Genomic DNA, 27,892 nt, shown 5'->3' with positions numbered 1-27,892 from the left:
GCCTGGGGTGTTGGTGGGGGCAGGGTCTTGGGCCACAGTGGGACCAAGGCACCACTGTTGAGTGGCACATGAAGGGTGGGGCCACCACTGCAGAACCTTTCCCGGCCTACCAACCCAGCTTCCTCGGGCGGTGATGGGAGCACATGCCTGCCCAGCAGCCTCGGCTGGGTGAGGTATGGCAGGCTCGCTGACCCCTCAAGCCACGGTCTCCCCAGTCTGCTCAGGCCCTGGCAAGCCTGCTGGGGTTCCAGGCTGAGCCCCACCTCCATCAAGGCCTCCTCTGGCTGCTGGGGTCCCAGTGGGCCCAAGCACCACCCCTGCTCAAAGCCTCCGTGAGTCATGGGTCCAGGCAGGCAGAGGGCTGCCCCCTCCAAGGCTTCTTCCAGTTGCTCCAGCCCCTGCGGACATGCCCACGGAAGCCTATGCTCCAGTCAGCCTGTGTTGACACGTGTGCTCTGGGCCAGCTTCAAGAGCAGACCCTGGTGGAAGGAGCACACACAGACCTTTTCTTTTAGTTTGTTTTTTTAATTTATTTTTTCTTTTCTGTTTAGCTTTCAGTTTCAGTTCAGTCACTCCCTACTGTCCGACACTTTGTGACCCCCATGGATTTCAGCACACCAGGCTTCCCTGTCCATCACGAACTCCCGGAGCTTGCTCAAACTCATGTCCGTCCAGTCGGTGATGCCATCCAACCATCTCGTCCTCTGTCGTCCCCTTCTCCTCCCACCTTCAATCTTTCCCAGCATCAGGGTCTTTTCCAATGAGCCAGTTCTTCACATCAGGTGGCCAAAGTATTGGAGTTTCAGCTTCAACATCAGTCCTTCCAATGAATGTTCAGGACTGATTTCCTTTAGGATGGACTGGTTAGATCTCCTTGCAGTCCAAGGGACTCTTTAAGAGGCTGCTCCAACACCACAGTTCAAAAGCATCAATTCTTTGGCATTCAGCTTTCTTTATAGTCCAACGCTCACATCCAATACATGACCATTGGAACAACCATAGCTTTGACTAGATGGACCTTTGTGGGCAAAGTAATGTCTCTGCTTTTTAATATGCCATCTAGGTTGATCATAGCTTTTCTTCTAAGGAGCAAGTGTCTTTTAATGTCATGGCTGCAGTCACCATCTGCAGTGATTTGGGGACCCAAAAATATAAAATCTGTTACTGTTTCCATTGTTTTCCCATCTATTTGCCATTAAATGATGGGACCAGGGGCCATGATCTTAGTTTAGGTTTGTTTTTATCATCAGTTTTGGTTTGGGGGCTCTTCTGTTTGTCTTCTTGTTTTTTGCTTTCCTTGTTTTTTCCTTTTTTGTTGTAGCTGTTTTTTGTTTATTGGTTTGTGTTTTGGTTGCTTGGATTTGTTTTTATTACTTGTTGAGGGTTGTGTGTGTCTGTTTTCTTTTTTTGTATATTTGTTCCAGTTTTGTTATTATCCACCTTGGGCTTTGCTTGTCTGGTTTTTTTCCTTTTTCTGCCACGCCACACGGCTTGTGAGGTCATGGTTCCCAGGCGGTGGGTCAGAAGCTCCTGTAGGGGGAGCTTCAAGTTCAGGCTTCTGGACCACCAGAGATCTCCAGAAAATACTAGTTGGCATGAGCTCTGCAGAGGTCCTTATTCAGCACCAAGACCCAGTTCCACCCAACTGCCCACAAGCAACAGTGCTGGATGCCTCAGGCCAAACAGCCACCAAGAGAAACACAACCCTCTTCATCAACAGAAATGAGACAATAGAGAAATATGCTACAGATGAAGGAGCAAGGTAAACACCTACAAAACCAAGTAAATGAAGAGAAAATAGAATCTACCTGAAAAAGAATTCAGAGAAATAATAGGAAAATGATCCAAAGTATTGGAAATAAAATGGAGGCATGGACAGCCTGGATGGGAGGGGGGTTTGGGGAGAATGGACACATGTGTATGTATGGCTGAGTCCCTTCACTGTTCACCTGAAACTATCACAACATTGTTAATCAGCTATACAGCAATACAAAATGTTTTTGGTGTTCAAAAATTAAATTAAAAAATTTTAAATGGAGGCCTGGATTGAGACAATACAAGAAATGTTTACAAAGGACCTAGAAAAACGAAAGAGAAAACAAACAGTGATGAATAACACAATAACTAAAGTGAAAAATACAGCAGAAGGTATCAATAGCAGAATAACTGAAGCAGAAGAATGGAAAAGTGAGTTGGAAGAGGGAATGGTGGAAATAACTACTGAGGAGCAGAATAAAGAATGAAAAGAAATGGGGACAGTCTCAGAGATCGCTGGGACAACTTTAAATACAACAACATTCAAATTATAAGAGTCCCAGAAGAAGAAGAGAAACAGAAAGGGTTTGAAAAAAAACTTGAAGAGATTATAGTCAAAAACTTCCCTAACATGGGAAAGGAAATAGCTACCCAAGTTCAGGAAGCACATAGAATCTCATACAGGATAAACCCAGGGAGGAAGCACACTGCGACACATATTAATTGACCTAATGAAAATTAAATTCAAAGAAAAAATAGTCAAAGCAGCAAGGGGAAAACAACAAATAACATACAAGGGTATCCCCTAAAGTTATCAGCTGATCTTTCAGCAGAAATTCTACAGGCCAGAAGGGAGAGGCAGGATATATTTAAAGTGATGAAAAAGAAAAACCTACAACCAAGACTACTCTACCCAGCAAGGATATCATTCAGGTTCAGTGAAGAAGTCAAAAGCTTTACAGACAAGCAAAAGCTAAGTGAATGGAGCACCATCGATCCAGCTTTACTGCTAATGCTAAACGACCTCTACGTGAGAAACTTAAGAGAAGAAAAAGACTTACAAAAACAAACCCAATGGGCTTCCCAGTTCAGTGGTTAAGAACCTGCCTTGAAATACAAGGGACACGGGTTTGATCCCTGGTCCGGGAAGATCCCACATGCCATGGGGTAACTCAGCCCATGCACCACAACCACTGAAGCCCACAAACCCTACAGCCCGTGTTTTGCAACGAGAGAAGCCATTGCAATGAGACGCCCATGCACAGCAAGAGAGTAGCCCCCATGCACCACAGCTAAAGAAAGCCTGAACATAGCAATGAGGACCCAGCATAGCCAAAATAAATAAAACCCCAAACAACTAAGAAAATGGTCACAGAAACATACATATTGATAATTACCTTAAATGTAAATGGATTAAATGTTCCAACCAAAAGATACAGACTGACTGAATGTATACAAAAATAAGACCCATTTATATGCCAAAGAATACTCAAACTATCCCACAGTGGCACGCATCTCACACGCTAGCAAAGTAATGCTCAAAATTTTCCAAGCCAGGCTTCAACAGTACATGAACTGTGAACTTCCAGATGTTCACACTGGTTTAGAAAAAGCAGAGGAACCAGAAATCAAATTGCCAATATCCGCTGGAGCATCGAAAAAGCAAGAGAGTTCAAAAAAAACCCATCTACTTCTGTCTTACTGACTACGCCAAAGCCTTTGACTGTATGGCTCACAACAAACTGTGCAAAATTCTTAAAGAGATGGGAATACCAGACCACCTGACCTGCCTCTTGAGAAATCTGTATGCAGGTTAAGAAGCAACAGTTAGAACTGCACATGGAACAACAGACTGGTTCCAAATTGGGAAAGGAGTACGTCAAGGCTGTATATTATCACCCTGCTTCTTTAACTTATGTGCAGAGTACATCATGAGAAATGATGGGCTGGATGAAGCACAAGCTAGAATCAAGGTTCCTGGGAAAAATATCAATAACTTCAGATATGCAGATGACACCACCCTCATGGCAGAAAGCAAAGAAGAACTAAAGAGCCTCTTGATGAAAGTGAAAGAGGAGAGCAAAAAAGTTGGCTTAAAACTCAACATTCAGAAAACTAAGATCATGGCATATGGTCCCATCATTTCATGGCAAATAGATGGGGAAACAATGGAAACAATGACAGATTTTATTTTTCTGGGCTCCAAAATCACTTCAGTGGTGACTGCAGCCATGAAATCAAAAGACGCTTGCTCCTTGGAAAAAAAGTTATGACCAACCTAGACAGCATATTAAAAAGCAGAGACATTACTTAGCCCACAAAGGTCCATCTAGTCAAAGCTATGGTTGTTCCAGTGGTCACGTATGGATGCGAGAGTTAGACTATAAAGAAAGCTGAGTGCCAAAGAACTGATGCTTTGAACTGTGGTGTTGGAGCAGACTCTTGAAGAGTCCCTTGGACTGCAAGGAGATCCAACCAGCCCATCCTAAAGGAAATCAGTCCTGAACATTCATTGGAAGGACTGATGCTGAAACTCCAATACTTTGGCCACCTGATGAAAAGAACTGACTCATTGGAAAAGACCCTGATGCTGGGAAAGATTGAAGGTGGAAGGAGAAGGGGACGACAGAGGATGAGATGGTTGGATGGCATCACTGACTCAACGAACATGAGTTTGAGTAAACTCTGGGAGTTCATGATGGACAGGGAGCCCTGGCGTGCTGTGATTCATGGGGTAACAAAGAGTTGGACACGACTGAGCGACTGAACTGAACTGAATATACTATCCACAATAGACGCACTTCAGACCTAGGGACACATACAGATTGAAAGTGAGGGAGCGGAAAAAGATATCCTATGCAAATGGAAATCAAAAGAAGGCTGGAGTTGCAATTATCATATAAGACAAAAGAGACAAACAAGGACACTACATAATGATCAAGAGATCAATCCAAGAAGATATAACAATTATAAATATCTATGCCCCCAACACAGGAGCACTTCAATACATAAGGCAAATGCTAACAGCCATACAAGGGGAAATTGACAGTAACACAATAATCACGGGGAACTTTAACATCTTACTTACACCAATGGGCAGATCATCCAGACAGAAACTAATAAGGAAACACAACTTTAAATGACACATTAGGCCAGAGAGACTTGATATTAACAGGACATTCTATCCAAAAGCTGCAGAATACACTTTCTTCTCAAGTGCACATAGAACATTCTCCGGGATAGATCACATCTTGGGACACTAATCAAACCTCAATAAATTTAAGAAAATTTAAATGCCATCAAGAATCTTTTCTGACCACAATGCTATGAGATTAGAAATCAATTACAGAAAAAAAAAAAAAAAAAACCCTGTAAAAAATTCAAACAAATGGAAGGTAAACAATATGCTACAAAATAACCAAGAGATCACTGAAGAAACCAAAGAGGAGATGCAAAAAGACGTAGAAACAAATGACAATGAAAACACAGTGACCCAAAACTTACGGGATGCAACAAAAGCAGTTCTAAGAGGGAAGTTTATTGTGATACCACCATACCTCAAGAAATAAGAAGAATCTCAAACAACCTAACTCACACCTACAGCAACTAGAGAAAGAAGAACAAACAAAACCCAAAGTTAGCAGAAGGAAATAAACCATAAAAATCACAGAAGCAATAAATGCAATAGAAATGAAGAAAACAAATGCAAATATCAATAAGACTAAAAGCTGGCTCTTTGAGAAGATAAACAAAATTGATAAACCTTTAGCTAGACTCAAAGAAAAAAAAAGGTAGAGGACTCAAGTGAATAAAATTAGAAATGAGTAGGAAAAATTACAACTGACACCACGTAAATATAAACAATCATAAGAGACTACTACAAGCAGTATATGCCAATTAAATGGACAACTCAAAAGAAATGGACAAATTCTTAGAAAGGCACAACTCTCCAAGACCAAACCAGGAAGAAACAGAAAGATTAACAAACCAAGCACAAGTAATGAAATTGAAAATATGATTAAAAATCTTCCAATAAACAAAAGTCCAGGACCAGATGGCTTCACAGGTGAAATCTATCAAACACTTAGAGAAGTGTTTGATAACACCCATCCTTCTCAAACTCCTCCAAAATACTGCAGAAGAATAAAAACTGCCAAAATTATTCTATGAGGCCACCATCATCCTGATACCAAAACCAGACAAAGATATTACACAAAAAAGAAAATTACAGACCAATACCACTGATGAACATAGATCAAAATACCAGTAAACAATCCAATAACACATTAAATGGATCATGCATCATGAGCAAGTGGATTTTATCCCAGGGATGCAAGGATTCTTCAATATATGCAAATCAATCAATGTGATACATCATATTAACAAATTGAAAAATAAAAACTATAATCGTCTCAATAGATGCAGAAAGGACTTCTGAAAGAACTTAACATCCATTTATGATAAAAACTCTCCAGGAAGTGGGCATGAAAGGAATTTACCTCAACATAATAAAGGTCGTATACAACAAACCCACAGCCAACATCTTTCTCATGGTGAAAAACTGAAAGCATTTCCTCTAAGATTGGAACAAGACTCAGATGTCCATTCTCACTGCTATTATTTAACATAACTTTGGAAGATGCAGCCATGGCTATCAGAGAAGAAAAAGAAATAAAAGGAACACAACTGAAAGAGAAGTAAAACTGCCCCTGTTTGCTGATGACATGAATCTATACATAGAAAATCATAAACAGGTCACCAGAAAATTACTGGTACTAATCAATGAATTTGGTTAATTTGCAGGATATAAAAGTAATGCACCAAAATCTCTTGCTTTCCTATACACTAGTAAAAAGTTCATGCATCAAACCTGGACTGGCGATTCATTTCTTATATGATATTATATATGTTTCAATGCCATTCTCCCAAATCATCCCACCCTCGCCCTCTCCCACAGAGTCCAAAAGACTGTTCTATACATCTGTGTCTCTTTTGCTGTCTTGCATACAGGGTTATCATTACCATCTGTCTAAATTCCATATATATGCGTTAGTATACTGTATTGGTGTTTTTCTTTCTGGCTTACTTCACTCTGTATAATAGGCTCCAGTTTCATCCACCTCATTAGAACTGATTCAAATGTATTCTTTTTAATGGCTGAGTAATACTCCATTGTGTATATGTACCACAGCTTTCTTATCCATTCTTCTGCTGATTGACATCTAGGTTGCTTCCATGCACTGGCTATTATAAACAGTGCTGCGATGAACAGTGGGGTACACGTGTCTCTTTCAATTCTGGTTTCCTCGGTGTGTATGCCCAGCAGTGGGATTGCTGGGTCATAAGGTTTGATGCATGATACTGGATGCTCGGGGTTGGTGCACTGAGACGACCCAGAGGGATGGTACGGGGAGGGAGGAGGGAGGGGAGTTCAGGATGGGGAACACGTGTATACCTGCAGCGGATTCATGTTGATGTATGGCAAAACCAATACAATATTGCAAAGTAATTAACCTCCAATTAAAATAAATAAATTTATATTTTAAAAAATAATAATAAAAATAAAAAGTTCAGAAAAAGAAATTAAGAAAACAATCCCATTTACCACTGCAACAAAAAGAATAAAACACCCAGGAATAAACCTACATAAGGAGGCAAAGACTTGTACTCAGAAAACCGTACGATTCTAATGAAAGAAACCAAACACCACACAAACAGAGAGACATACCACGATCCTGGGATGGAAGAATCAATATGGTAAAAATAACTATGTTATCCAAAGCAATATACAGATTCAATGAAATTTCTTTTAAATTACCAATGGCATTTTTCACAGGATTAGAACAAATTTTACAGTTTGTATGGAAACAAAGACACTGAAGAGCCAAAGCTATCTTTAAAAAAAGAGTGGGAGGAATCAGGCTCCCTGACTTCAGAATATAAACAAAGCTACCATAACCAAGATAGTATGTATGGTATTGGCACAAAAACAGAAACACAGATCAATGGAAGAGGCTAGAAAGCCCAGGGAAAAACCCATGCACCTATGGTGACCTAGTGACAAAGGAGCAAACCATATACAATGGAGAAAAGACAGTCTCTTCAGTAAGTGGTGCTGGGAAAGCTGGACAGCTACATGTAAAAGAATGAAATTAGAACACTCCCTAACACCAGACACAAAATAAACTCAAAATGGTTAAAGACCTAAATGTAAGGCCAGACACTATGAAACTCTTAGAAGAAAACATAGGCAGAACACTGACATAAATCAAAGTAAGATCTTTTTTGACCCACCTCCTAGAGTAATGAAAATAAAAAGCAAAAATAAACAAATGGGCCCTAATTAAACTCAAAAGCTTTTAACAGCAAAGGAAACCATAAACAAAGTGAAAAGACAACCTTCACAATGGGAGAAAAGATTTGCAAATGAAGCAACTGACAAGGGGTTAATCTCCAAATATACAAACAGCTCCTGCAGCTCAACATCAAAAAAACAAACAACCCAATCACAGAACGGGGTGAAGACCTAAACAGATATTTCTTCAAAGAAGAAATAAAGATAGCCAAGTTCAATTCAGTTCAATTGCTCAGTCGTGTCCGACTCTATGTGACCCCATGAATTGCAATGCAACATCACTAGTTTTTAGAGAAGTGCAGATTAAAAACTACAATGAGGTATCACCTCACACTGTTCAGAATGGCCATCATAAGAAGATCTACAAACAATAAATGCTAGAGAGGGTGTGAAGATAACAGAACCCTCTTATATTTTTAGTGGGAATGTGGACTGGTGCAGCCACTATGGAGAATACAGTGGTGGTTCCTTAAAAAACTAAAAATACAACTACCATATGATCCAGCAATTCCATTCCTGGGCATAATTCCAAAAGATACACTATTTACAATGTGACCAAATGCAGCACTATTTACAATAGATGGGCTTCCCAGGTGGCCCTATTGGTAAAGAACTTGCCTGTCAACGCAAGAGATTTAAGAGACATGGATTTGATCCCTGAGTTGGGAAGACCCCTGGAGCAGGGCATGGCAACCCTCTTGTATACTTGCCTGGAGAATCCCATGGACAGGAGCCTGGGGGGCTACAGTCCATAGGGTAGCAAAGAGTCAGACTCAATTGAAGGAACTTAGCACGTTTTACAACAGGCAGGAAATGGAAGCAACCTAAATGCCATCAACAGAGGAATGGAAAAAGTAGATGTGACACAAATATACAACAGAATATTACTCAGCCATAAAAAGGAACAAAATTGTGCCATTTGCAGAGTTATGGATGGACCTAGGGACTATCATAAGAAGTCAGTAAGAAGAGAAAAATAAATATTGTATAGCAATGCATATAAGTGGAATATAGAAAAATGAACCTATTTGCAAAGCAGAAATACAGACACAGACATAGAGAACAAACCTATGGATACCAAGCAGAGGAAAGGGGATGTGGAATGAATTGGGAGGTTGGGATTTATGTATATACAATCAGTTCAATTCGGTTGCTCAGTCATGTGTCTGACTCTTTGCGACCCCATGGACTGCAGCACGCCAGGCCTCCCTGTCCATCACCAACTCCTGCAGCTTGCTCAAACTCATATCCATCGAGTCAGGGATGCCATACAACCATCTCATTCTCTGTTGTCCCCTTCTCCTCCTGCCTTCAATCCTTCCCAGCATCAGGGTCTTTTCAACTGAGTCAGCTCTTCGCACCAGGTGGCCAAAGTATTGGAGCTTCAGCTTCAACATCAGTCCTTCCAATGAATTCAGGACTGATTTCCTTTAGGATTGACTGGTTTGATCTTCTTGCAGTCCAAGGGCCTTTCAAGAGCCGTCTCCAAAACTACAGTTCAAAAGCATCAATTCTTCGGTGTTCAGCTTTCTTTAAGGTCCTCTCAAACCCATACATGACTACTGGAAAAACCATAGCTTTGACTAGACAGACCTTTGTCAGCAAAGTAATGTCTCTGCTTTTTAATATGCTGTCTAGGATCGTGATAGCTTTTCTTTCAAGAAGCAAGCATCTTTTAATTTCATGGCTGCAGTTACCATCCATCTATTTGCCATGAAGTGATGGGACCAGATGCCTTGTTCTTAGTTTTTTGAATGTCGACTTTTAAGCCAGCTTTTTCACTCTCCTCTTTCACTTTCATCAAGAGGCTCTTCAGTGCCTCTTTGCTTTCCACCATAAGGGCAATGTCATTTGCGTATCTGAGGTCATTGATATTTCTCCCAGTCAATAACCTCAGATATGCAGATGACACCACCCTTATGGCAGAAAGTGAAGAGGAACTAAAAAGCCTCTTGATAAAAAGTGAAAGAGGAGAGTGAAAAAGTTGGCTTAAAGCTCAACATTCAGATAACGAAGATCATGGCATCTGGTCCCATCACTTCATGGGAAATAGATGGGGAAACAGTGTAAACAGTGTCAGACTTTATTTGGGGGGGCTCCAAAATCACTGCAGATGGTGATTGCAGCCATGAAATTAAAAGATGCTTACTCCTTGCAAGGAAAGTTATGACCAACCTAGATAGCATATTCAAAAGCAGAGACATTACTTTGCCTACAAAGGTCTGTCTAGTCAAGGCTATGGTTTTCCAGTGGTCATGTATGGATGTGAGAGTTGGACTGTGAAGAAAGCTGAGAGCCGAAGAATTGATACTTTTGAACTGTGGTGCTGGAGAAGACTCTTGAGAGTCCCTTGGACTGCAAGGAGATCCAACCAGTCCATTCTAAAGGAGATCAGTCCTGGGTGTTCATTGGAAGGACTGATGCTAAAGCTGAAACTCTAGTACTTTGGCCACCTCATGCGAAGATTTGACTCATTGGAAAAGACTCTGATGCTGGGAGGGATTGGGGGCAGGAGGAGAAGGGGACGACAGAGGATGAGATGGCTGGATGGCATCACCGACTCAAATGACATGAGTTTGAGTGAACTCTGGGAGATGGTGATGGACACGGAGGCCTGGTGTGCTGCGATTCATGGGGTCAAAAGAGTCAGACACGACTGTGCGACTGAACTGAACTGAACTGAATCTTGATTCCAGCTTGTGCTTCATCTAGTCTGGCACTTCACATGATGTACTCTGCATATAAGTTAAGCAGGGTGACAATATACAGCCTTGTCATACTCCTTTCCCAACTTGGAAACAGTCACTTGTTCCATATCTGGTTCTAACTGTTACTTTTTGACCTGCATACAGATTTATCAGGAGGCAAGTAAGGTGGTCTGTATAAAAGAGATACTGAATGAGAACCTACCATATAGCACAGGGCTTCCCTAGTGGTTCAGTGGTAAAGAATCCACATGCCAAAGCAGAAGATGTGGGTTTGACACCAGGGTAGGGAAGATCCCCTGGAAAAGAAAATGGCAACCCACTCCAGAATTCTTGCCTTGGAAATTCCATGGAGAGAGGAGCCTGGTGTGTTACAGTCCACAGGGTTGCAAACAGTCAGATACGACCTGGTGACTAAACAGCAACAAGAACAATTGTCTAGCATAGGGAACTCTACTTAATGCTCTGTGTGACCTAAATGGGAAGGAAATCCAAAAAAGAGAGGATACATGTATACATATGACAGCTCTACAAATAGCTGAGGAAAGAAGAGAAGCGAAAAAACAAGGGAGAAAGGGAAAGGTATACCAACTAAATGCAGAGTTCCAGAGAATAACAAGGAGGGACAAGAAGGCCTTCTTCAATGAGCAATGCAAAGAAACAGAGGAAAACAACAGAAAGGGTAAGACCAGGGATCTCTTCAAGAAAATTAGAAATATCAAAGGAACATTTCAATTCAAAGATGGCCACAATAAAGGACAGAAATGGTAAAGACCTAATAGAAGCAGACGAGATCAAGAAAAGGTGGAATGAATACACTGAAGAATTGTACAATAAAGGTCTTAATGACCCAGGTAACCACGATGGTGTAGGCTCTCACTCAGAGCCAGATATCCTGGAATGTGAAGTCAAGTGGGCCTTAGGCACTGCTGCCAATATAGCTAATGGAGGTGATAGAATTCCGGCAGGACTATTTAAAATCCTCAAAGATGATGCTATTAAAGTGCTGCACTCAATATGTCAGCAAATTTAGAAAGCCCAGCAGTGGCCACAGACTGGAAAAGGCCAATATTCATCCCAATTCCCAAGAAGGGCAGTACTAAAGAATGTTCAAATTACTGGACAGTTGCATTCACTTCCCATGCTAGTAAGGTTATGCTCAAAATCTTCTAAGCTAGGCTTCAGCACTATATGAACCGAGAACTTTCAGATGTTCAAGCTGGGTTTAGAAAAGGCAAAGGAACCAGAGATCAAACTGCCAACATTCACTGGATCACAGAGAAGGCAGGGGAATTCCAGAAAAAATCTATCTCTACTTCATTAACTATGCTAAAGACTTTGACTGTGTAGATCATAACAAATTGTAGAAAACTCTTAAAGAGATGGGAATACCAGAACATCTTACCTGCCTCCTAAGGAATCTGTACCCAGATCAAGAAGCAACAGTTTGAACCAGACGTGGAACAAGAGACTGGTCCAGGATTGAGAAAGGAGTACGACAGGCTGTTTATTGTCACCCTTTTATTTAACTTATACACAGAGTACATTATGCAAAATGCCAGGCTAGATGAAGCACAAGCTGGAATCAAGATTGCCGGGAGAAATATCAACAACCTCAGATATGTGGATGATATCACTTAAACTGCAGAAAGCAAAGAGGAACTAAAGAGCCTCTTGATGAGGGCAAAAGAGGAGAGTAAAAAAGCCAGCTTAAAACTCAATATAAAAAAAACTAAGATCATGGCATCCAGTCCTATCACTTCATGGCAAAGAGAAGGGAAGAAGACAGAAGCAGTGAAAATTTTCCTCTTCTTGGGCTCTAAAATCACAGTGGATGGTGACTGCAGCCATAAAATTAAAAGACTACTATTTTTTGGCAGGAAAGCTATGACAAACCTAGACAGTGTGTTAAAAAGCGAAGACATCACTTTGCTGACAAAGGTCTATATAGTCAAGTCTGTGGTCTTTCCAGTCATGAAGAGATGTGAGAGCCGGACAATAAAGAAGGCAGAGCACCGAAGAACTGATGCCTTCTAAGTGAGGTGCTGGAGAAGACTCAAAGGCCCTTGGAAAACAAGGAAATCAGACCAGTCAATCTTAAAGGAAGTCAACCCTGAATACTCATTGGAAGGACTGATGCTGAAGCTCCAATACTCTGACCACCTGACGTGAACAGCTGACTCATTGAAAAAGACCCTGATCCTGGAAAAGATTGAGGGCAGGAGGAGAAGAGGGCAAAAGAGGATGAGACGGTTGGATGGCATCACCAATTCAATGGACATGAAGCTGGGCAAATTCTGGGAGATGGTGAGGGACAGAGAGGCCTGGAGTGCTGCAGTCCATGGAGTTGCAAAGAGTCAGGCAAGACTGGTGCCTGGAGAACAAAGACTGATTCACTTTGCTATAACAAGAAAGGAATACAACACTATAGAAAGAATTATACTCCAATAAAAACTTCTTTAAAATTTTTAGGCAAAAGTATTTGAAGAATAAAAGAATAAAATAAAATAGAGGCATTTATTGAGGCAAGGCTACACTGCTTGCCACACTATCAGCAAGGCTTTTAATCATCGCAACTGCCCTGGTAGCTGGAAAGTTTGAACAGGCTCACAGGTAACCTTGAGTAACTTCTCAACACTAAAAGAGTACTAGCTTGATACTTTCTATCTATTATGCTACATAATTATCATTAACCTCATCTTACAGACAAGGCTCAGAGAAACTGAAACATAAGCCGGCTAGTGACAAAGCCAGTCTTTGTGGTTCCAAAGTCCACCTTCTTTCCACTATACCACGCTACCTCCCATTCCAAGGTCTTAGAAAGCCATAGCTTACTAGCTTCCAGACGTTCTAAAGGTTTTACTTTTCTAATTTTGTTTATAATCACTTTGGCCGTGCTGGGTCTTGGTTACTGCGTGGGCTTCTCTCTAGTTGTGGTCAGTGGGGTCTGCCCTCCAGCTACAGTGCACAGGCTCATTGCAACAAGGCTTCTCTTGTGGAGAAGCTCAACAGTTGCGGTGCATGGGCTTACCAGCTCCATGGCACATGGGCTCTTCCCAGATTAGGGACTGCACTTGTGTCTCCTGCATTAGCGGGTAGATTCTTTACCGCTGAACTACTAGGGAAACTCTAAGGGTTTTTCAATGAAGACGGCAGGGGGCCTCAATCCTCAGTGATAGAAAACAGAGTATGCCAAGGGCTCGTGGTGCAGTGGTCTCACAGCCCTTCAGAAGGGCGGGCACACAGTGCTCAGAACACTGACCCACAGAGAAGCCCCAAACCTCCCATCACTCAGACCTACTCCTTCTGCATCCAAACTTTCAACCATGTCTAAACTGTATGATTTAATTGGCTTTGGAACCCACTGGTGGAGAAACCACAGCCTATTTCAAGGAAGCTAGAGTCATTTCCTGCAAATCCATGACTGTATTCTAGGCCACATCACTGAGGTCTCCTCAACCAAATGCTCAGATAGTTTAGCCACAGACTCATTGCACAAGGAAAGCAGATGTAAACAGTGGTCAAGGTCACTTATCAAAGTTAGCCTGTAACAGAATTTAAATTACATTCCAGAAGACACCGAGAAACCAACCATATTCCTCCAGTCCTAGTCTATAAACCTCCTCCCCAACATACAGCCTGATTTCTTCCTGACAAATATTTGGATTCAGTTGAATCACAGAAGTCTCCTCTGGTTGGGTTTTCTGAGCAGGAAAAAGAAGTGTAAGTTACAATAGAGTTTGCCTCAGATTAAATCTCAATTTAACAGTAGTTGGGGTCTGAGAGTGACACATACCCACGCTGGCAGCAGCTCTGGTTTTGTTGAGGACATAGGACTGACTTGCAGGATTCTCTCCAACCAGAACCACGCTCAGGTGTGGCCGCTTGTTGCCTGACGCCACCCACTCTTCCACCTCCTGCCGCACTTCCTGCTTGATCTGCTCAGCAAGTTTCTTTCCAGAAATGATAACAGCTTCATTTCTGCAGAAGGCAACAGAATCACAAAAACAAATAGCTTGAATTTTTGTAAAGAATAAAGACTACAAAAGCGTTATTAAGTACCAAAAACTTTGGGTGGAAGGGGAGGAGGAGTTGGAAGAAGATGGTCAAAAGGCATAGTGGGCCCTTCTGTTTATTGGTCCCCCATTCAAGGATTCACCAACTCATGGGTTGAAGATACTTCGAAGAAAATTCCAAAAAGCAAAACATGAATTTGCCCTGCACCTAGCAACTATTTACATAGCATTTACATTGTATTTACAACTATCTACACAGCATTTACATGGTATTAGGTATTTTAAATAAATAATCTAGAGATGATTTAAAGTATATGGAAGGATAGGTTATATACAAATACCATGCCATTTTATACAAGGGACTTAGAGCATCTGGGAATTTTGGTATCCTTGGGGTTCCTGAAACAATCCTACTCAAATAATGAAGGATGACTGTACAAACTTGTAGTTATAAGATTAATAAGTACTAGGGACATAATGTACTATATACAGTGAAGACTTTAGTTACCACTGCTGTATAATATATAGAAAGCTTGCTAAAATAAGAGATCCTAAGAGTTCTCATCACAAGGAGAATTTTTATATTTTTTATTTTTATAACAATATCTATATGAGGGTTTCTCTGGTGATCAGTGGTTAAGAATCTGCCTTGCAATGCAGAGAACACAGGTTTGATCCCTGGTCCAGAAGATCCCACATGCCACAGGACTACTGAGCCCATGGGCCACAACAAGACAAAAGCCACCGCAATGAGAAGCTGGAGCACCACAGCTAGAGAGTAGCCCGGCTTGCCAAAACTAGAGAAAGAATGTGTGCAGGAAGAAAGACCCAGCACAGCCAAAGATTAAATAAATATTTTTTAAAAACATACATCTATATGAAATGATGAATTTTAACTAAACCTATTGTGGTAATCATTTCACAATGTATGTAAATCACACCATCAGGCAGTATACCTTAAACTTACACAGAGATGCATGTCAATTGTTGTTGTTAAGTTGCTAAGTCATATCTGACTTTCCTGAGACCCCGTGGACTGTAGCCCACCAGGCTCCTCTGTTCTTGGGATTTCCTAGACAGAATACTGGAGTGGGCTGCCATTTCCTTCTCCAGGGGATCTTCCTGACCCAGGGATCAAACGTGCGTCTCCTGTATTGCAGGCGGATTCTTCATCACCGAGTTACTAAGGATGTAATGTATGTCAATTACTTCTGAGTAAAACTGGAAAAAACTAACTTTCCCAAACTAAAAGTTTAGATTAGACTACATAGTTCCTAATCAAGGGACAACTAAAATCTGAAGGAGAGGTTCAAGTGGTAAATCTGTGTCCAGCTACATATTTAAGAAAATAAAACTGATTGAAATAATTACTACCATTAATTCTAAACTTGGAGAATTTAAGTAACTGATAACTACTACTTGACATAATGTCATGTCACTAGATGTCATGTGTAGCTCTTCTGAATCCAGAGTCTAGGTTCTTAATGCTATACCATCTTGCCTCCTGATGTCTGACAATTGTAGGCAAAAAAAAAAAAAATGTTGCTAATTTGCAATGTTGTTAATTTGTTTGATCTCTCACCACTATGATGTTAGTTTGTTCTCTATGCTTATATGCCATTCGTAGTTTATATTTTTCCCATGTTAGCATCTAGTCATATGTTTTGAATCATTTCCCAGTTAGTGAATTGGCTTTTAATCTACATGTACTTTAAAATATTTAAATAATATTATGCAGTTAAACCAATAAACAATATACTGGACAATACCTACTGTAAAATTTCAGGCTAAAATTGAAGAAAATCAGGAAAACCACTAGGCCATCCAGGTATGACCTAAATCAAACCCCTTATGATTATACAATGGAGGTGACAAATAGATTCAAGGGATTAGATCTGGTAGACAGAGTGCCTAAAGAACCATGGATGGAGGTTTAACATTGTACAGGAGGCAGTGATCAACCATCCCAAAGAAAAAGAAATGCAAGAAGGCAAAGCGGTTGTCTGAGGAGGCTTTACAAATAGCTGAGGAAAGAAGAGAAGCAAAAAGCAAGGGAGAAAGGGAAAGATATACCCGACTGAATAAAGAGTTCCAGGGAATAGCAAAGGGAGCTAAGAAATTCTTCTTAAGTGAACAATGCAAAGAAATAGAGGAAATTAATAGGATGGGAAAGACTAGAGATCTGTTCAAGAAAACTGGAGATATTAAGCGAACATTTCATGCATGATGGAAAGTACAAAGAACAGAAAGGGTAGGGGACTCAACAGAAGCAGAAGAGATTAAGAAGAAGTGGCAAGTATACACAGAAGAACTATACAAAAAAGGTCTTAATGACCTGGATAAAGTGCTACACTCAATATGTCAGCAAATTTGGAAAACTCAAGAGTGGCTACGGGACTGGAAAAATTAGTCTTCATTCCAATCTCAAAGAAGGGCAACACCAAATGTTCAAACTACCACACAATTGCACTCATTTCACATGCTAGCAAGGTAAGGCTCAAAATCCTTCAAGCTAGGCTTCAGCAGGATGAACTGAGAACTTCCAGAGGTACAAGCTGGGTTTAGAAAAGGCAGAAGGACCAGAAACCAAATTGCCAACATTTGTTGGATCACAGAGAAAGCAAGTGAATTCCAGAAAAACATCTATTTCTGCTTCATTGATTACGTACACTAAAGCCTTTGACTGTGTGGATCACTACAAACTGTGGAAAATTCTTCAAGAGATGGGAATACCAGACCACCTGACTTGCCTCCTGAGAAATCTGTATGCAGGTCAAGAAGCAACAGTTAGAACCGGACATGGAACAACAGACTGGTTCCAAATCAGGAAAGGAGTATGTCAAGGCTGCGTATTGTCACCCTGCTATTTTAACTTCTATGCAGAGTACATCATGAGAAATGCTGGGCTGGATGAAGCACAAGCTGGAATCAAGACTGCTGGGAGAATTAATAACCTCAGATATGCAGATGACACCACCCTCCTGGCAGAAAGTGAAGAAGAACTAAAGAGCCTCTTGATTAGGGTGAAAGAGAAGAGTGAAAAAGGTGGCTTAAAATTCAACATTCCAAAAACTAAGATCATGGCATTCAGCCCCATCACTTCATGATAAATAGAAGGGGGGGGGGGGGAGTGGAAACAGTGACAGATTTTATTTTCTTGGGCTCCAAAATCACTGCAGATCATGATTGCAGCCATGAAATTAAAAGACACTTGCTCCTTGGAAGAAAAGCTATGATAAACCTAGAGAGCATATTAAAAGCAGAGACATTACTTTGCCGACAAAGGTCCGTAGTCAAAGCTATGGTTTTTCCAGTAGTCGTTTACAGATGTAAAAGTTGGACCATAAAGAAGGCTGAACACTGAAGAACTGATGCTTTTGAACTGTGGTGCTGGAGAAGACTCTTGAGAGTCTCTTGGATGGCAAAGAGATCAAACCAGTCAATCCTAAGGGAAATCAACCCTGACTATGCACTGAAAGGACTGCTGCTTGAAGCTAAAGCTCCAATACTTTGGCCACTTAATGGGAACAGCCGACTCTTTGGAAAAGACCCTGATGCTGGGAAAGATTGAGGGCAGAAGGAGAAGCGTGCCACAGAGGATGAGCCAGTTAGATGGCATCACCGACTCAATGGACATGCTGCTGCTGCTGCTAAGTCACTTCAGTCGTGTCTGACTCTGTGCGACGCCATAGACGGCAGCCCACCAGGCTCCCCCGTCCCTGGGACTCTCCAGGCAAGAACACTGGAGTGGGTTGCCATATCCTTCTCCAATGCATGAAAGTGAAAAGTGAAAGGGAAGTCACTCAGTCATGTCTGGCTCTTCGCGACCCCATGGACTGCAGCCTACCAGGCTCCTCCATCCATGGGATTTTCCAGGCAAGAGTACTGGAGTGGGGTGCCATTATGAGCAACTCCAGGAGATGGTGAAGGACAGGGAAGTCTGGCGTGCTGCAGTCCATGGGGTCACAAAGAGTCAGATACAACAATGACAACTCCTCTCCATAGTCCTTCCTCAAAAAGATTTTTCAGAAGGATAGGGGATTGTGGACTTCCCTGGTGGTACAGTGGATAAGAATCCAGCTTCCAACGCAGGGACACAGTTCCAATCCCTGATCCAGGAAAATCCCCCATACCTCAGGGCAGCTAAGCCCATGTGGCATAGCTAGGAAGCCATCGCTCTAGAGCCTGTGAGCTGCCCCTACAGAAGCCCACACACCTAAAGTCCGTGCTCTGCAGCAAGCCACACCGCTCAATGAGAAGCCTGTGCACCGTAACGAGGAGTCGCCCCCGCGTGCAGCAGCTAGAGACAGCCATCGCACAGCAAGGAAGACCCAGCACAACCAAAAATTAATTTAAAAAGAATAGGTAAATGCTGGAGAGGGTGTGGAGAAAGGGAACCCTCCTACACTGTTGGTGGGAATGCAAACTAGTACAGCCACTTTGGAGAACAGTGTGGAGATTCCTTAAAAATTGCAAATAGAACTACCTTATGACCCAGCAATCCCACTGCTGGGCATACACACCAAGGAAACCAGAATTGAAAGAGACACATGTACCCCAATGTTCATCGCAGCACTGTTTATAATAGCCAGGACATGGAAACAACCTAGATGTCCATCAGCAGATGAATGGATAAGAAAGCTGTGGTACATATACACAATGGAGTATTACTAAGCCATTAAAAAGAATACATTTGAATCAGTTCTGATGAGATGGATGAAACTGGAGCCGATTATACAGAGTGAAGTAAGCCAGAAAGAAAAACACCAATACAGTATACTAATACATATATATGGAATTTAGAAAGATGGCAATGACGACCTTGTATGCAAGACAGCAAAAAAGACACAGATGTGTATAACGGACTTTTGGACTCTGAGGGAGAGGGAGAGGGTGGGATGATTTGGGAGAATGGCATTGTAACACGTATACTATCATGTAAGAATCAAATCGCCAGTCTATGTCCGACACAGGATACAGCATGCTTGGGGCTGGTGCACGGTGATGACCCAGAGAGATGTTATGGGGAGGGAGGTGGGAGGGGGGGTTCATGTTTGGGAACGCATATACACCCGTGCTGGATTCATGTCAATGTATGGCAAAACCAATACAGTATTGTAAAGTAAAATAAAGTAAAAATAAAAATTAAAAAATAAAAATAAAAATAAAAAGAATAGGGATTGGAAGGGGGACTAGGGCATATCCATCTCATCGATGGCAGTGTGCTCTACCACAGACCTCAGTACCCCATCCACAGCTGACACACCAGGAGCATCTGATGCTCAGAACAATTTCTAGGCTGGCCTGCAGTCTAGTTGGTGCAAAGGCTTATGCATCAGGAGTAGTGGTAAGGAACCAGATCAGTAAGAGCCTCTCTCTGACCTACATTCACATACGAGAATCACAGGGATGAGAAAGTGCTTGTTAGGGGACAGACAATAAGACAACTCAGATCTAGAAGAACCTGTAGTCCCTCAAATATGTTCAAATCTCTGAAAGTCTATCTCTCCCTAATCACAACTGATTATGCAGCTCTTCCTGGGTTCCAATGTGGAAGATTCCTGGCTTTCTTATTTCCACATATATCTGCACAGTAAAGTTCACATTACTTCAAGTAGAACAAGAAAGTGTACATTAAGAAAAAGGACCCCCACTGAAAACAAGACTTTCCCTTCAGATTTTTGTCCCCAGTGTCATAAGGAATGCTACAACTCAACATTAATTAAGAATATAATTCTTTGAAACACTGAAACAGTCTATTTCCCCTTATAGCACATTTTTTTTTTTTAACAGCACATATTTAACACTCAGGGATGACATCAAGGTACTGGATATTTTGTGTGGTCAGATAGAATTAATTTGCCAGGCCACTGTTAATTAAAAATGTTAAAGCTAATGCTCTAACAGTCTAAGTCTTCAATGCCTGCTTTTAAGTTGCATTGTGATTAAATACCTACTTTAAACCAAGTCTCAGTGTCTTACATGTAATGCAGTAATTTTATACCTAAACCTTATATTAATCTGTATTTCCATCTTTTGAGATATTAAGATGGTATCAACAGACTTCCCTGGTGGTCCTGTGGCTTAGAGGAACCCACACTCCCAATGCAGGGGCCCCGAGTTCAATCCCTGGTCAGGGAACTACATCCCACATGCCACAACTAAGAGTTTACGTGCCACAACTAAGATCCCACATGTAGCAACTAAGACCTGGAAAATAAATTAATTAATTAAATAAACATTTTTAAAAGATACCACAATTTTATAGCAAACCAAATGCTTTTACCTAGATTTTACTTGATAATACTAGTAGATTGTAAAATATATAACAACATTTCTAATATATTCATGGGAAATTAAGGAAAACACATTAATATTTACAAATCCATTTCAGATTTAGGGTTGAAGGGAACTTCTTCAAAAGGGCTTTGCTGATACAAGTACCCCTGGCAACATTCTTGATCTATGATAATACCGAAAATATCTGTCCTGTGACAGAAATAGAGTGAAAGATTAGTTTAAAAGGGCTTAGGACAGTAATTTATATTGAATGAAATAAGATATAAAGTACTAAGCATATATATTAACTAAAAATTAATTTCTAACTCTCTGTTGGTTAGATTTACAGAGACACATCTTTAACAATACAATAGATATATTTATTTATTTATATACTCATAAGGATCTATAAAAAAATATTGAGTGAAGTTAGATTTCACTTCATTAAAAAGTTCCTTTTGAAAGTAGTAAACGTAAGAGAAAATGGTAGCAGCACATTTGGGCTAAGCATGATATAATAAAGCTAAGGACACAGGGTTCTGGGAGAAACCAGTGTTCCAAATTTCAGAGGCTAGTTCTGGATGTTATGCCAATTTGCTTTAAAAAAAAAAAAAAGAAGAAAAAGTCAAACAGTAACAAGAGCCAAAACAAAGCCACAGTGCAATAAGTATTGTTCATAATATAATTGTTTTAGCTCTCCTCCTTGGACCACAGCTCTGCCAAATGTGAAACACAGTCCTATGAGGGCTTCATTACCTAATTTCCCAACTTTTTAACTTTTTTTGCTGAAGGGCAGATAAAGTTACTGCTGCTGCTGCTAAGTCGCTTCAGTCGTGTCCGACTCTGTGCGACCCCATAGACGGCAGCCCACCAGGCTCCCCCATCCCTGGGATTCTCCAGGCAGGAACACTGGAGTGGATTGCCGTTTCCTTCTCCAATGCATGAAAGTGAAAAGTGAAAGTAAAGTCACTCAGTCGTGCCCGACTCTTAGCGACCCATGGACTGCAGCCTACCAGGCTCTTCCAGCCATGGGATTTTCCAGGCAAGAGTACTGGAGTGGGGTGCCATTGCCTTCCCCGAAAGTTACTGCTACCCCAGAATAAATGGAAATGGAGACTGAATTAGTCCCACAGGGAATCCAAAATGTATTAACCATATTAGCTAACATTTATTTAGAAGTGCTTTCACAAATGTGTTTAGGAAAATTTCCCTTAAAATTATGAATCAACAGACTAGAAAGGACTGAAGGACTGTCCAAATAAAATTAAAAACCAAAATCTGTCAGTAGCATCTTCACTCTCCTAATTTAATAGATTATAGTACTAGATTTTCCATGAAAAATTAGTATCAGATATAATTTACAATTCATGATCATGACTTATTTTGGAAAGGGTTCTGTTATCTACTAATTAGTCAGTAATGAGTGAACAAAGGCACAAAGGGAGATGGAACTCTATATTTATTAAACACTAGACATTTCAGTTAGAGCCTTACATACATTACTCTCAGTTACCTCAGTTCAGTTCAGTCGCTCAGTCGTGTCCGACTCTTTGTGACCCCATGAATTGCATCACGCCAGGCCTCCCTGTCCATCACCAACTCCCTTAAATTAGTTCACTTGGTCACAGAAATAATTGTATTGGTCTCAGTTACTTGGGACTATTATAATAAGCCCATTATACAGAACAAGAAACTGAAACAATAGTAACAAAATTCAAACACAAACTTCTGCCTCCAAAGTTCTTTTTTTTTCTATACCCCATGGTCTACAATACTATCTAACCATGAAAACTCTCACACTACCCCCACCCACCCACCCAAAGGAACAATGCAGACCTATATTTTTAAAAGACGTTTTAATTTTACCAACTAGCAGTAATCAAAGCAATACATCAGAAGCCTGAATACTAAATGTACTTACTACCTTCAGAGATGTGGAAACCTATTCATCCAGAAAAGTGAAAGGAGGACACTGGTTACTAGACAGCATGAGCAAACTGTTCCAGTTCTTTAGATTACAAATTGGAAGCTCCTTATAAATCTCCTTCCAATCATGGAACCACATGCGGCCAGAACTCAGGAAGGGAGTAAGAGGGAGGAGAATAGAGAGTAATAAAACATGGGGCTGGAAAGGCAGATCAGGGTCAGACTAAGAAAATCCTTGAATGTCTCCCCGGAAATCTTCCAACAATGGATTAGAGACTTCCCTGATGGTCCAGTGGCTAGAACTCCGACCTCCCAATGCAGGGGGTCAGTTCCATCCCTGGTCAGGGAACTAGATCCCACTTCCAGCAACTAAGACCCAGTACAGCCAAATAAATTAATATTTTTATGTTAATTAATTAGTTTTATTTTTGGCTGTGCTGAGTCTTCATTGTTGCCTGAGGGCTTTCTCTGGTTGCAGCAAGCAGGGGCTACTCTTTCTTGCCAAGCACAGGCTTCTCACCATGGTGGCTTCTCTTGCGGCCCTGGGAGCACAGGCGGCCAGGAGCACGGGCTCTAGGGCTTGCGGGCTTCAGTAACTGCAACTGGCAGGCTTAGTGTTTGTGGCACATGGGCTCAGCTGCCCCACCGCATGTGGAATCTTCCCCAACCAGGGATCCAGCCTGTGCTCCTTCATTGGCAGGTGGATTCTTATCCATTGTACCACCAGGGAAGTCTCAAATATTTTTTTTTAATGCATTAATCCCCATTCTGTGTTCCAACAGCACCTTGGAAAACATCTCTAACAGCATTTTTACACTGATTGGAAATTACACACTGTTCTGCCCCTTGACAGGTAGGGAAGTTCCACTAAAGAGCAGTTTTTTTACCATCTCTGAATAATGCACAGCCTAGCACAGTACCTGGATAAAGGGGCTGCTGTTACAAATAAGTTCTAAAGACTGAAAGGAAACAGGGTGCATATATTTAGGGAACTGAAATCACAGCTCTCCCTCCCCCCAAAACTCTTCAACCTATGTTTAGAATGGGAATTTGTGGTCCAGAAAGATCATGAAATATGTATAACTTCCCAAGATGCTGGGAGGGATTGGGGGCAGGAGAAAAAGGACGACAGAGGATGAGATGGCTGGATGGCATCACCGACTCGATAGACGTGAGTTTGAGTGAACTCCGGGAGTTGGTGATGGACAGGGAGGCCTAGCGTGCTGCGATTCATGGGGTCGCAAAGACTAGGTCACGACTGACCGACTGAACTGAACTGAACTGAACTGAAGAAAACTCCCTCTTCTCTTCCCGGGTGTTCACCACCTCAGTTTACTTGATCTGGCACTGACCAACTCCAGGCGGGCTGCAGTCAAAGTCCCGGTGACCACTGCACATTGATTATTCTCTTGGGAGGGAAAGGAGCAGCTTGCAGAGCAGCGTGAGCCACATCCACAACCTGGAGGAAGAGGGAAGTGCTGGTACCGGGCGAGCAAAGCTTGTGGATTTCATCAGACTGCTTTAACCCTCTCCGCCGCTAGGGTTCCGGGAAGGGGCGGGTCGCAGAAGGCTGCTTACTTACAACTCTTACTCGCGCTCGCCAAAACGTCTCGGCTTTCCAGCTCTCGGTTTCACGGCCAAGGTCGGTCCTGGCCTGTGACTTCTGTATGCTCCCACGTAAATCGTGGCGCCCCAGAGCCCGCCTGCACCTCTGCTCCACACCGTGGGCGCCGTCCCACCGGCGGACTGGCCTCGGGACAGGGCAACGCCCGGAGCTTGCCGGAGACCGGCTCCTTCCCGAAAGGCGGGCTCCCGGGCTCAGCCCACACGCCGAGTGAGAGCCCGAGCGGTACACTGAGGCCACGCTGAGCTGCCGCGTCGCCCCGCCACACCCCTCTCTGTGACCACCACCGCCCGGGACCGAGATGCTCCAGAAAGGCGTACCTAGGCGGGCCGGCTCTCAGCTCCCCTCGGTTTTCCGCGCTGACCCAGCCCGCCGACCCTCTTACCGCACTGCCGAGAGGTGGAAAGGGCGTTGATGGAGGCGGCCACTCTGCGCGGACCGGAGCAGTCGGGTGACCAGAGTGGTTATAAAGGAGGCTGCGGCCATCGTCAGCGCGGGGAAAGATACGCGCGCTGACCGCACGGTTATACCGCTGCAGCGTGGCAGGCCTCGCCTCCTGCCGGCACCCATTGGTCCCTGCCGCTCTCCACTTGCAGTCTGTTGGGCCGCTGGAGCTGAAGGAGCCAATCGTTGTCTTCCTTTACCTTGGAGAAGCCCCGGCGTGACTCTGAAGACTGGAGAGCTTGCCTAAACTGGCTGTGCAAGGCAAGCGCCCCTGGCAAAAGTCGTCAGGGATGCCTGACCATGTCATTCATTCATTGAGCAAATATCTTGAGTGCCTACTGTGTGCCAGACGCTGTTAAGAGTGGATAAAAAGATAGGAAGACGGAATAGCAGCTAGTATATGTAGAAGAAAGGTGCAGTTAGAAAACAACTATTTGGCAAAATCATAGTAAAAATTGAGACATAAGTGAATGTCAAAACAACTGAAGTTGGATGAGGAACAAGTGATCTATATATAGATTTGCTAGATCTTGCAAACAAAAATACAAGATGCCCAATTAAACTTGGGAGGACGAGTCATACTTTACTAAAAAAGCTTTCATCTGGCGACTTCCCTGGTGGTACACTGGTTAAGAGTCTGCCTTCCCCGCAGGGTGCCAGGGTGCCCTCCCTGGTCCAGGAGCTAAGATCCCATGTATGGCAGGACAACTAAGTTCGTGCAGAGCAACTACCAAAGCCTGCCAGCTCTGCAAGAAGAGAAGCCAGCGCAATTAGAGAGTAACCCCTAGCTCACCTCAACTAGAGAAAGCCCTTGCCTAGCAACAAAGACCCAGCAGAGTAAAAAAAAAAAAAAAAACAGTATTTATCTGTTATCAGGAATTCAGATTAAACTTGGCTTCCTGTATTTTATCTGTCTGGCAGCCTTATTTGCATAGTCTCAAAGTATCTCTCCCACAAAGTATTTTTATTAATAGCAAACGAGGGAAACGGCACATTTACAGTGGAGAAACCTGACAGTCATTACCTTAAACAAGTGATCAGAATTAACACCACCAGTAACAGGACAAGCACACATTATATGAAGGAGGTCACATCACTTTATAAGTCATAGCCAGCCTGAATATTGAATGGAGTGATTTTCTTAAACCATTGAATTCCCTAAACTCATTACAGATTTCTTATTTACACACATAGAGGAGAGATCATAGACCTGGAATGTTAAAACAGGAAAAAGCCACAGTCCCGAAATTTTGGAAGGTATTAGTAAATCTAAACACAAGAAAGTATCAGACAAGTCAAAACTGAGAGAGGTTCCACAAGAAAAGCACCCGGTACTCTTCAAAAACGTCAAAGTCACGAAAGACAAAGGATAAGGTACTTTTCTAGATCAAACGACCCTGAGCATGATACTTAACTGTAACACGTGATTCCAGCCCCACCCCACCCCCAAAATTACTTTTCTTTTTCCTTCATTCTTCTTTTTCTCTCTTTTTTTTCCTATAAAGGACATAGCAAACTCTGGGAGATGGTGAAGGATAGGGACGGCTGGCATGCTGCAGTCCGTGGGGTCTCAAAGAGTCAGACACAACTGAGCAACTGAACAAGAACCTCAATATTCCACATTCCAGGATCTACTAAGGCTTCTACTTTAGCTTTAGATTTTCTTCCTTTCCACTTTCTATTAGAATCATTAGATGACGAGTGTGGTTCTCTCACCCATCCAGAAACAAGAGTGGCTTCTAACATAGTTAATAAACCTCTTCCCTTTAAAGGGATGGGACAATCAGGCACAAACAGCAAGGAATGTAGAAACCATTGGCCACTGATGTTGCACATAAGGCATTCCAGGAAAGTGAACCCCTGCCTCTTCCCTGACACCCCCTCACTCCTTATGATTGCTAAGGTTTCCAATTCTTCAGGTTAAGACTGAAAATGTTGCAGTGTTACAGGAAACAAAATCCTTTCTAGGGCCCCTGTGTGGGCTCTTAGCGAATACTCAGAAATTGTCTAAGGAGACACATGTACTGACAAGTCAAGAGACTTTATTGGGAAGTGTCTCCAGTCAGAGCTTCAGGGTAAGGGAACCCAGGAGAACTGCTTTACCATGAGGCTCACAGTCTTGGGTTTTATGGTGATGGGTTGTTTCTGGCCAATCATTCTGACTCAGGGTCATTCCGGGTAGCGCACAAATCACTCAGCCAAGAGGGATCCAGTGAGAAGATTCTGGGAAACTGGTAGGACATATGAACTAGTGTCTCTCCCTTTGACCTTTCCCGAATTCTTCTGGTTGGTGGTAGTTTGTTAGTTCTAGGTTCCTTACCAGGACCTCCTGTTGTAAGTGGTTAATGTTGTGTCCAGTCCAGGCAGACAGCTTTTGTCAGTGGCTCCCCTAACAGCACTAGTATCTGTAAGGAATTCTTTCAAGTAGCCTGCTACATCAATGACCACCTGAGGCAAGGCATTAGTTATGTAGATGGTATCTCTAGGCAGAGTCTCTTTTGGCCTTGGGCCCCCTCAGTCTTCTGATTGCAAAACCCTCAATGGCTGCGGGGCCCCGGAGGCTCTCTGGTGTTTGAGGCATTCCCTCTTCCAACTCCCCACAGGGCATGTTTATTACTATCCTCCCTCCCGTGCCCCTTTTGTCCACACAGGGTACACTGATCCTATCCAGGTACCCATGGGACTAAGGGTCTGCAAGGATCAAATCGGTCCAGAAAAACCAGTTTCCCCTTTGTTGGCCTTTGAGTGATCAAAACCACTGCCATCATCTGAGCCTTTTGCATATTTC

General features: G+C 42.3%; 1 protein-coding gene across 1 annotated transcript in view; it reads right to left on the bottom strand.

Moving 5' to 3' along the window:
- The window catches only part of MTHFD2 (methylenetetrahydrofolate dehydrogenase (NADP+ dependent) 2, methenyltetrahydrofolate cyclohydrolase), a 31,753-nt gene extending 6,594 nt beyond the window's left edge, over window positions 1-25,159 (bottom strand). The window contains exons 1-2 of the mRNA XM_004006088.6: window positions 25,046-25,159; window positions 14,612-14,796 (exon numbers count right to left, since the gene is read on the bottom strand). Coding sequence (XP_004006137.4) covers window positions 14,612-14,796; window positions 25,046-25,146 — 286 coding nt within the window. The 5' untranslated portion in view covers window positions 25,147-25,159. The remainder of the gene's footprint in view (window positions 1-14,611; window positions 14,797-25,045) is intronic.
- Window positions 25,160-27,892: the final 2,733 nt, after the last annotated feature.

The sequence above is a fragment of the Ovis aries genome, chromosome 3 (assembly GCF_016772045.2).
Source record: "Ovis aries strain OAR_USU_Benz2616 breed Rambouillet chromosome 3, ARS-UI_Ramb_v3.0, whole genome shotgun sequence".
NCBI classification, from domain to species: Eukaryota; Metazoa; Chordata; class Mammalia; order Artiodactyla; family Bovidae; genus Ovis; species Ovis aries.
Note: the sequence above shows the minus strand (reverse complement) of the source record. Positions and strands in the feature narration are given on the sequence as shown.